Source organism: Bidens hawaiensis, unplaced genomic scaffold (genome assembly GCF_021521415.1).
Source record: "Bidens hawaiensis isolate Kalapana, Puna unplaced genomic scaffold, B.hawaiensis_p1.1 tig00084762_1, whole genome shotgun sequence".
Taxonomy (NCBI): domain Eukaryota; kingdom Viridiplantae; phylum Streptophyta; class Magnoliopsida; order Asterales; family Asteraceae; genus Bidens; species Bidens hawaiensis.
In genome coordinates, this window is record NW_027504118.1 from 1 (window position 1) to 11,927 (window position 11,927).

An 11,927-nucleotide genomic window follows, 5' to 3' on the forward strand; every position below is an offset into this window, starting at 1 on the left:
AGACACAAAAAATAAGTTATAAAAATAAGTGAGTTCTTAATATTTTCTAATAATAATAATTTAATTAGTTATATTAATTAAGTAGATAAGTATTACGGTTTATTAGTTATATTAGTTGAAGAAAGAGAATAATTAAATACTTTCTTTATTTAGCTTTACGCATTTAACACTTAAACCAAAACTAGTGGCCCATATTCATTTCTCGCATTTCTTGTAGTAATATCAATTCTCTCTTGAACCATCCCATATATATATATATATGATTGAGATCTTTGAGAACTCGTTTTCTTATCATTTTAAAACTTTTTATGTTATCGTGTCTTCAACTTCGGGTTGAACGACCATTTCCTGTGAGAAATTGAAGGCTACTAGAGACGAAATGAGAGTACAAAATTGGTAGTTTTGGTGTAAAAAACAAATCTAGATAAGTTTAATTATATTGTTTTCAAAATTAAAATTTTATTAAGGGTTACTACTCAAAAGACATGTGAAAAATGGTCACAATTTTGGCCACACACATTCTCGGTCAGGTACGACAAACCGATTCGAGAAACCATTTTCCCAAACCAAACCGTCGAAAGTGGTGTAGCCGAGAACATGTGAAAACTAAATGTTCTACCCAAGCCGCGCCTAGTAACATAAGGTACATGTAGGAATAATGATTGACGGGATGAATGGAAAATTATGAGAATATGAAACAAAATTTGTTCGGTTGGTCAAAAGAATGGATTCACCTATTTCACAAGGAATCTCATTTTTTATAAACACCCGAAAATCAATCTTTCTCTTCCTTTTTTTTCAATTACATCACCCCCTCCGGAAATCATTCTTTTGCTCCTTTTTTTATCTTTCTTTGGTTGGCCAGCACCACCCCCTCCGGCCACCACCACCGTTGGGATCCACTACCATCACCGCCTTCGGCCGCCGCCACCACCACCACCGGCTAACACATCCACCATCAGCCACCCACCACCACCTCAATTCACCACCGGCCAACACGTCCACAATCAGCCACCGTCATTGCTACCACCCGCCACAAACCTAAGTAGCAACCCCACCACTACCGCCACCACCACTACCGCCACCACCACTATGAGCACCACCACCTCAAACCGCATCACCACCACCACCACTAGTCATAACCACCATATTTTTATTCTATTCCTTTTTCTTTACTTGGCTACCAAACAACAAAAAATATAGATTCGTTCCAATCCTATTAGGTAACAAAACTAGCCAACAGAATGGTAATGATCTGTTTATTCATTTGCGATTCAATTACTGTGTCTATTCCATTTTCCAAACCAAAAAGACCCTATGTTAGTGTTACGTACGCATGAATCACATGCGTAATCTAATTGACCATTCTTAGAGAATGAAAAAGAACGTGTTTGGTTGGTTAATGGAATGAAATGACCTTTTCCACAAGGAATACCATTCCCACTAAAGACTCCGACATCTTTCAATTGCTACACGTTTTTTTCCCATTTCTTTCCCTCATTCACCACCACCACCCCCCACCACGGCAAGTAACACTGGAATAACACCACAACTCACGCACCGCCACAACACCGCCACCTCTGGATTCTACAACCACTGGCCACCACCACTCGCCACTACCACTTACGGTCACCATCGCAACCACCTTAGGTTGTCGCTGCCATCATCACCACCATCGACGCCACCACCTCCACAATCCTAGTCGACACCTTCCGCCTATACCATCACCACCATAGACGATCATGACCACCACCACTGACCATAACCAACATCAACAACCACCAGGCACCACCAACGCATTTGTGTTCCATTCCTACGTCTTATCCTAGCTACCAAACAACATAAAATAAATATTCATACCAATCCCGCTGGGTAACCAAATTAACCAATGGAATGGTAACGATCCATTTCATTTATTGTTCATTCAATTCCCCCAATATTTCTATTCGCTCGTCTATTCCATTACCCCATTATACCAAACATACTTGTTTAAGTCACGAGTTTAATGAAACTCAATATATAAGACTAGGTGTAATGGGATGACACCCCATACAACCTCACCCAAAAGAGGAGTTAAACACCATTACGGAAGGACGTTAAAGGTCGATAAGGGTGGAGATGATAGCAACTTGGCAGGTGTGAAGGGCTTTGGTGTGGGGGCAAAGTTTTTCTAACGCATCAAACCACTTTAGAATTTTTATTTAAAAAAATAAGATTAAAAAATTATTTTTATTTTTGTTATACCATTACACGTTTATAAGAAATATATATATATATATATCTAACTATCTATATAATTGCCTACCATAAAATCCTACGTGTCACTCTCAGGTTGTTCCCCCATTCTCTAAAGCCACCAGATTGCTTGATTTTTAAATGGAGGCTTCTCATGCATTTAACCCGAATTCGTGGGTATGAGTCTCACCAAACCCGGATAGTATTTAAATAGGTTATAACATCTCATATATTTATGAAATTGTTTCATAATCAAACTAGCCCTGCTTGTGGTGTACACATATGATGTATATATGTGTGAACCCTCGGGTGGGCAAAAGTGAAATTGCACTAATTTTGACGTTATTTTACTAATCTCGTGAAAATAACGTTAAAAGTGACGGACGTTTAATCAGGCATCATGTAGTGGCGTTGATAGCCGAAAGACAAGGGTACATGCACCTATCAGCCGGTGTCCCGATGATTGAGTGCTATGTGCCTTATGTCCAAGGCTTGATGCAAAACTACTATCGAGCCGGGGGTCTCACCGAAAGCAGCATCTCTATCCTTATAGGGTAGAGGTAAGGCTGTCTACATCTTACCCTCCTCAGACCCTACCATAGCTTTGCTATTGGTAGGATATACTGAGTACGATGATGATGATGATGATTTCATAATCAAACAATAATTTTTGCGGGTCATGGGTCTCACCAAACCCAGATAACTCCTAAACGGGTTATAACATCTCATTTATTTGTGAAATAATCTCTTAACCATCAAAGAATAATTTCCATGGGTTATGGGTCTTACCAAACCCTAATAGCCCTCAAATGGGTTATAAGATCTCATTTATTGGTAAACACTTTCATCATTAAACCCTAATTTAATCTATCTCTTTTACATGTTCTCTGTTGCTGTTCATCTTCATCGCCGGTTAACTTCCGATACTACCCACCATTGTCAACAACATTAAAGCCCCCTTTTTCATTAGACAAATATTTGTGTTCATGTTTGTTCATTTAAAAAAATCAACATGCTCGTGTCAGTTTATGTCTGTTCGTTATAAATCTAAAAAACTACACATCTCAATTGAGAAAACTCAAACGCTAAAAAATAAAATAACAAACTAATATATATGTATTAAATTAAAACAAAACTACGTTAAATAAAATATATCATCATAATATCAAAACGATTAAAACAAAAACTTAAACAAACTCCCGTAACACAGGAGGATTAAACTAGTATATATATATATAGTAAGAGCCATTATATCTATTTGATAGTGATTGGCTATCAGATTTTTACTTTTTAGTTAAATCACTACAGTTTAAACAATGAACTACATCAATTAAAATACACTATCACTCATGCTCATGTCATAATAATTTGATAATGCTTATTTATTTATTGTATGTAAATTTCGTTATTTTTTACGCCATTATTTGACCTAGATAAAGGAAAATTTTTTTGGAACGAGTTGAGGAATGATTATTGTGTATCCAAGTTAAAGTATATTCTTATCCATAACAAAGAAGAATTAAAGAGGGTCCATTTTTGTTTTTTGTTTGTCTTTATCACGATAATAATTACTTGGCAATTTAGGGTCCCATTTCCACAAAAAGTTAGGAAAAACAAGACGAAAAACTCTCTTCATGCGAAAAGAAGATAATGTGACAAGTTTAAAGAAGTAATTATAAATGACTACAAAACAGGCGTGCTTAATCTACCAAATCAATCTCGAGCAATATATCTTTTTATTTGAGGTCACACCTCTGTGCTTTTTTTCTTTTCTTATAAGAATGTAGAAAACTAATATCGTAAATCGTGTAAAGAAAGAAAATATTAATGTCTATAGTTCGAGTACGTTAAATCTGTATATCATTCTTTCTTTTGTGAGACCTGGGTTTAATACATCACATGAGATTATTGAACGCTCGTTTAAGTTGTATAAACGACCATTTCCAGTTAATCAGTACTAGTGTATGATTCCAGAACCACTTCTCTCTCCTATCATAACTCTAGAAATCCTACTAGTAGCTTTTGCTATATATATGATTTTATCAAGTTTGTTTTTCTTTTTCTTTATCATCACTCTCTCAACTATTAGTTTCTCGAATTTTACCTGATCGAATTGTATATTTCTTTGCTTTATTGAAATTGTATATAGAAATGTTTCGCTAGTTATTCCAGATGCCGGCCAAATCTGAAAAAATCAAGAGATTATTTGTATTCCTCGGTAGCCCCCTACATGTGGAAAGAATCAAGAGAAAAATTCTACTTATAGCAAAAACTTAAAAAACTCTTAAACAATTATTTTAAATTAAAAATAAAAAAATATTCTCAAATTGTTGTTTCTTCTATTCTTCTTATGTTTTGTTACTCTTCACCCGAAAAAAATAATAAAAATAAATAAAATAAAATAAAATAAAAATCAATGTAGTGCACATATGCAATAGTGTATATTATTATGTTTAATAGTGTTTGATTGCATTTATTCAATATTCATGTATTGTATAGGTGCCTTAGTAGTTGTATTATATCCAAAACATGTATTAAAAAATTAAAAATCGATGTAATGCATATGTGCATTAGTCTTGTGTTACACATATGTAGTATTATATATTCGATGTGTGCATTAGTCTTATATTGCATACATACTACATAAAATAGTATGTATCAAGTATGTGCAATAGTGTTGTATTCTATGCAATACAACACTCTTGCATATATGCAATACTAACTATTGTACATATGCACTACGCCAACGAGGTTTTTTTTTCGGAACAATATCAACATATAAGAATAATGAAAAAAAACTACGAAAAAAAATAAAGAGTTAAAATAATTCTTTATATGTTTTTAAGTTTTCTGTTTAAGAGAAGTTTTCATTTGATATATGTAGGTACGTGAATCACGCTCAAAAGCAAAAACAAAACGCTCAAAAAAAACTAAAACGCTCATCCAAAATACTAAAACGCTCAACCAAAAATACTAAAACGCTCAAAACGGTTTTCGTGAAGAAAAAGTAAAAAATGATCGATTAACGATAAACTGTTTATTTCGGTGAACCAATGATTAATTGGAGATGTATTGACGATTTCGAGATCTTGTGATGTGATTTCATGGATCGATTTCATGAATATAAGTATTCTTGTACCTAATGTACGTTAAACAATTATTGTATTCTATATTCTCTCTCTCTCTCTCTCTCTCTCTCTCTCGGGAAACACCTTTCCCAACCATTGATCAATTCTCAACATTCTTATGCTTCACCCTCAATCAACTACAACATATCAATTTTGTAAGAGATAAAAACCCTTAAAAAATCAAAAAATAATTTAAAAAATTATAGAGCAAAAAACCAAAAAATAAAAAAAAAAGTACAAAAACCAAAATATTTTTCATCCCCGATCCAAAAAAAAACGTTTTAAAAAAATCAAAAATTAATTAAATACCTTAAAAAATTAAAAAAACAACAATATATATATATAGCATTCGTCGTTCCAAAAAAATAACTCGATTTAGCCTTCGGGTTTAGTTTAGATTTTAGGGATATGTTTTTAGGGGTTTAGTGTAACGCCCTGGAATTTGACTGGTAAACTAAAATCAAGAAATCATCGGAAACTATACACTTTGGGTTCTGGACGATAAGTTCGGAATCCATATCATTGGAAAATCTGTTTATTTCAGCTAAAAATGTTTATTTCATAAAAAGAACTTTTATGTTTGAAAAAAAATATTAATTTTGTGTTTTCAAAAAAATAAAAGGTTTTTATTTAAAAAGATTTCAAGCGATTACTTGAAAAATGATTTTTATAAAATTTTTACTGAAAAGTTCTAGCTCGTTAAAACTTATGAACTCAGCTAGCCTTGACCCGTAGGTAACCGAAACCCGAACCCGATAGAACCGAGTATATAAGCGTAGTGCAAGAACAAACTCCACCATTTTCTTTCATCTCTTCCACACCCACACCCAAACACCCCAATTCTAGAGAGAGAGTAGTGAGAGAAAGTTGTTCAATCCAAAATTCGAGTTCACCAATCTGTTTATTGTTGTTTTTGGTAAGATCTTCTTGAAAATCATACGTTTTTATCATCAAATCCGGCCCCGAATCGAGCAAAAACCCCAACTTATGTTTCAAGTGTGTTCTTGGTCAAAAATCGTCATTTTTGGTGTCAAAAAGCATACTTTTGTTGTTATAAACGTTAGGAATCAATAGCCCTATGGATTCCGAGCATTTCCATGTATAAAACATTGATTTTGGGCGAAAAATCATGAAAATCGTCAAAATCCCGTAGGTTTCTCCGTCATCCGGCTTGAAGGAGTCGAATAGACCCCTATTCGGTCGAACCATCTCCTATTCGGTCGAACAAGAGACCATTCGGTCGAACCAGTGGGCAAACGAACAGACTAACCGAATCAGAATACACATTCGACCGAATACGATTGTATTCGACCGATGTACATCCTACTCGACCGAACGAGTCCTCAATCGACTGAACGTGTTCTTCCCAGCCCCTTTGACCGAACCAATACCATATTCGACCGAACAAGTAGCTGATTCGATCGAACCTGCCCTTATTCGACCGAATGTGCCAGAATCAGCTTGTTTTCAACTTTAAATCTTGGTTTTTGCTCGAGGTCGCGTAGGCTTATACTCTTAGACTTAAAGCGTGTTGTTAACCTATTATGTCCTTGTCTAGACTTAGAGGATCGACGTTTGGCAGCACTCGACCACCCTAGCAACCATACTTAGCCAACAAGGTGAGTTCATAGCCCCCTTTTTCTTTTAAGCTTTTCAAATCATTGGGGTGGAAACATGGTAACTGTGCACGTTTTGTCAAAACTCATTTATTCAAACATTCTTTATCATAGACATTCTTGGCAAATCTTTTGCAAACAATGAACATTGGGGAAACAAGTAATCATGGCAGGTTACTCATACCTTAACTTTCTCGGAAGTTGTGTATGTCTAATCAGTTATTCAGGAGTAAACATGGGAATCATTGATCGCTTAGGGAACAATGGACGTTTGGAAATCAAAGTCATGTGCCCGTTATACATTATCATGAAAACACATCATTCATTGGACAGTCTAGTGGTCGTGTGAACATAGGCAGTATAGGTCACACTAGTGCATATGTTTGGTCTCCAGGTGGTCGATTGGTAGACAGGCCGTCACTAGATGTGGGATTCTAAAGTGTTCGATTTAGAATACACGTGACCTATGGGGTTCTTAAGTGTTCGATTAAGAATCCGAAGGATTTCCTAAGTGATCGATTAGGAATCCAAGAGATACTAAAGTGGACGCTTTAGAATTCTCTCATGGTATCCAAAGTGATCGATTTGGGTTACCATCATGGAAATCAAGTAGCATCGTGTGGTCTTGTGTGGGTTGATGTCAGGTCTCGTGTGATCATTATGCATTATCATCATTATCATCAAGACATGGTGACATATGATTCTTTGGTATCTTTATACATATATCCTTGATATCATTACACCTGTATGCATGGGAATAATACTTGGGATCATTATACATAACTCTTGCAGTCTTGGTTGAGTTGATAAGCATACCCAAGCATAGTAGGATATGTTGTAGGAGTGGTGGGTTAGCCGATGGTACACCCTATACATAAACCCCTACAACTTAGTCTAGTATGCTTGTGTAGGGCTTATCACTACATTATTAGTTGACCTATCTTTATACCTTGGATTTACAAATATAAACAAGCTTAGCAGAGTAGGTTGTAGGAGTGGAGGGTTAGCCGATGGTACACCCTATATATAAACCCCTACAACCTAGTCTGGTACGCTTGTCTTGTCTTACAAACCTTTTTAAAACCGGGCTTTATACCCAAGCATGGTAGGATAAGTTGTAGGAGTGGTGGGTTAGCCGATGGTACACCCTATATATAAACCCCTACAACTTAGTCTAGTATGCTTGTGTATAATCCCTTTTTCCTTAAACCTATGAATTCACTCATCTACTTTATGTAGTTGACGTTTTTGTTACATGTTTTCAGGAAATGAAGCAGGAAGTAGCAAATAGCTGATAGAGGCCTTAGATGGAAGACATTTAGGATTGATGTTAGCATTATCTGTTGTAATGGAACGAATTTGCTACCTGTTGAATTGTTGAAATGTTGACATGTTTTAAGTTTATGCATTTAGACTTTTAAATCTATTGTGCTCAATCAATCACGACCCCGTCGCCACGCCTCGGTTTTTCCGCCAATTACGACCGGGGTGTGACATTTAGGTTTTCCAGATTGAAGGTTAGGTTTTTTAGCTGTGGGGGGGGTTCTTGTACACGTGACTATGGAAAGATAGAAGGAAAAGAAAAATGCATATATATATATATATATATATATATCTTTAAATACTAGTAAATCAATACAATGTGGACACATGGCCTTCAGCTAGGCTGTCCACATTGGCAATCCAGTCAGCAAGTTTCCTATCTCAGATTGTCTAATATTGCGCCACGTGTCCTGGTCTCCATAGTGACAATTAAACAAAACCCGGTTTTTTTTCACAAAAAAAATTTCCTCCACCACCGATTCTCTCTCTAATCTCCCGATGATTTTACCAACCCTAATTCCAGCGGCGAGATCTACAATCTGTTCTACCTTTGATTTTCGGTTTAACTTTCTGATCAATATACGAATCCTACATCCGTCGTTCATATCCACCATGGAACCTCTACCTTATTTATCAACAATGCGAGCCTATTTGTGACCTTTGGATTCGAACCGATTGGAGACATCAAAATAGTGGGATTTGATTATCAGATGATTATATTGAAGGTAACTATCATTCCAATTTTTCTAATACAGTGGTTTTATTGTCAATCGTTCTGGCAAATCTGTCATACGCCTATTTTATGTTTACTGATGTTTACTGATTGTTCTGGTTAGTAAATAATTTTTTTGTTTAATGATTTCCACTTATTCTTCCTGCAAAAGTTTCCTTTAATCCATAATAAACTTCCGATTTGTTGATATATTTCTGTAGAATTTATATTTTTTTCTTTGTCTTAGTAAATAAATTTTTCGGCTAACCTGTTCTTATAGTTTTGTTATTCAAATATTTATATTTGAAATTCCGGCTAATTTCTGTTCAATTTATTTTCCCGGTGGTTTTTTTATTGTTATTGAAATATTTTTTTAATTAATTAATTTTTATCCGACCAATTTTATGATCTATTTGTGTTAAATTTATAATTGTTTTCTTTGTTCGATGTTAATTATGATTTCCGGCTAATTTCCGTCTAATTTAATTTTCCGGCAAATTTATTTTTAATTTTATTAAATAACAGAAACTTTTAATTTTGTTAAGATAAGTTTAGTAAGTTTTGTAAATCATAATTGTGATTTTGTAAAACAAACAAATCATTTTAAATTTGGCGATAATAACAATGATTAAGTAATTAAGTAAAGAATTAATGATTTCAGTAACTGATTTTATTAATCAATTATCTAACAATAAAATAAAATAATTAGAACCTTAAATATTGAAATTAGTAAATGTGAAATTTTAATTTTGTTAAGACTATAAGTTTAGTAAGTTTTTAAATAATAATTGTGATTTTTTGAAACAAAGAATATATTTTCAAAGAACCAATAATATTTTCAAAATTAAGGAATAATCCTAAATTAAGGAATATATTTTGAAATATTTTCAAAAAACCCGTTTCATTGTGAAATCTCAATTTAATTTTGTTAAGATTATAAATTTAGAAAGTTTTGAAATAATAATTGTGATTTTTTTAAAACAAACAATTTATTTTCAAATTGACTTTTTCCGTTAACCATAAAATAATCTTAAAATTTATAAATATAATAAATCTGTTATTTTTGGAATAAGTATACCTACAATAAACCGCTAAAATTCGTTTCATTTTTAATTTAGAAACTTTCTAAAGATAATACGTTTACCATAATTTATAGTTTATACATTCTGCTATATAAATATCTAGGTAATCACATAAGCCATTATCATAGTGTTCATAACTGAAAATTCTCCAACAATGTAAACTCATCCCTTTTTATTCATTTTGTTTATGTTTCAAATAATTTCTTCTATTCTTTTATATTTTTATTTTATTCATAGGTCAGAGGAAGATCAAAAATTTACCATGCTTAATGAGATTGATGTTCTAAAAACATCACCATCAACTCTGAAGGTTAGAGTTTTAAGAATGTGGAGCATAAAAGACAACAAAAATGTGAATGAGGATTTTCTGATCGAGATGGTGCTCATGGATGAAAATGTACTTATTTAATATATTGTTTTACTTAAAGATTTTAATTCTCATATATATTTTTTGCTTTAATGGCAGGAGAATCGAATCCAAGCAACAGTTTACAAACATGATATCTTTATATTCAAAAGATTTCTCAAGGAAAGCTCAACTCTGACTATAGTTAATCCGCGCGTTGGTTTAAATGGATCGAACTACCGTGTGATTGACTGTCCCAACAAATTGGTGTTGGGACCAAACACACATGTGAATTCATGTCAGGAGTTTGATGGTCGACTGTTTGGTTTTAAGATGATATCTTTTGAATCACTAATCAATAAAGATATTTCTTTGAAATAGACAGTTGGTATAAAATAATTTTTTGACATCCAAATAAATAGATTTATAATTTTAGTCTTAGATTTCCATTAAATCTGTTAATAAATTATTTATTTATTTTTCTTTGTGTTAGATATTATTGGTCACGTGGTTCATGTGTTCAAGAGCAATGCTTCAAACGTGAAGGACAAAAACAAGCGTACAATGGAGATATGTGATTTACGGTATTACTATTACACCTAACATTTGATTACATATTTAGGTTAATAAACTTTATACTTATGACTGTTTGTAACGCTTCTGTAATTTCAGTGGAAACTGTGTGTATCTCACACTATGGGATCATTATGTTTCTGAGCTCTCCAAATATGTAATTGAACATTTTAATGAAGGCCATGCGATAGTTATACTTCAGTTTGGTAGGGTTAAGTATTACACCGGTTCTGATGGTAAAGGTAACTATGTCTACTGTTTTTAACTTTCTTGTGTTTTAACATGTCACTAAGTTAAACTAATGTGTCGTTTTATAATTTTCCTTTTTTTAGAGAAAGTTTATGTGTCGAATTCTTTTGGATCTAATGTTAGCCGTTTCTTTATAAACGACTATTTATTTGAGATTGAAGAATACAAAAACAGGTATACTATTAAACCAATATTGTTTTTATTTATGTATTAAGTTTGTAAATTTCATAATATATTACTTATTCCTAAATTCATTAAATATTTAATTTTGTAGTTTGGTGGATCTGCTAAATGCCAATGATGTTTCTGTTCGTAAACCGATTCCGGTGAAGATGCTGTCATCTGTTGATAATGAGTTTTTTAGAGCAACAGATTTTTTTAACATCGGTGATATTTGTACCATTATATCTGTAAGTTAATTATTACAATCTTTATTTTATCATAATTATCTTTAAAAACTAATTGAATATTTATTAAGTCGTGTTGTACTATAATGCAGCCTAAAAGTATCATTATCCTTGGTACAATTAAGGCAATCTGCCCAGATACGGAATGGTATTACATTGGGTGTAATATTTGTAGCCGTAAGCTCATGGAAAATAATGGTGAAGGTGGAAAGGAGTATGAATGCAAGACAGTAAGATGCAACGTTTTAGGTGTTAT

General features: G+C 33.3%; 1 protein-coding gene across 1 annotated transcript; it reads left to right on the top strand.

Moving 5' to 3' along the window:
• The first annotated feature begins 10,895 nt into the window (after positions 1-10,895).
• On the top strand, positions 10,896-11,683 carry LOC143607668 (uncharacterized). The gene is made up of 4 exons (XM_077083033.1): positions 10,896-11,026; positions 11,115-11,257; positions 11,348-11,438; positions 11,539-11,683. The coding sequence occupies exons 1-4, from the start codon at positions 11,007-11,009 to the stop codon at positions 11,681-11,683; spliced, it is 399 nt and encodes a 132-aa protein (XP_076939148.1). The 5' UTR covers positions 10,896-11,006.
• The last annotated feature ends 244 nt before the right edge of the window (positions 11,684-11,927 follow it).

Excerpts from the sequence above, each read along its gene's own strand:
- LOC143607668 (XM_077083033.1), top strand. The coding sequence starts at position 11,007 with ATGGAGATATGTGATTTACG. Across the intron at positions 11,027-11,114 it reads ATGGAGATATGTGATTTACG|TGGAAACTGTGTGTATCTCA; the intron begins GTATTACTATTA and ends CTGTAATTTCAG. Across the intron at positions 11,439-11,538 it reads ATTGAAGAATACAAAAACAG|TTTGGTGGATCTGCTAAATG; the intron begins GTATACTATTAA and ends TTAATTTTGTAG.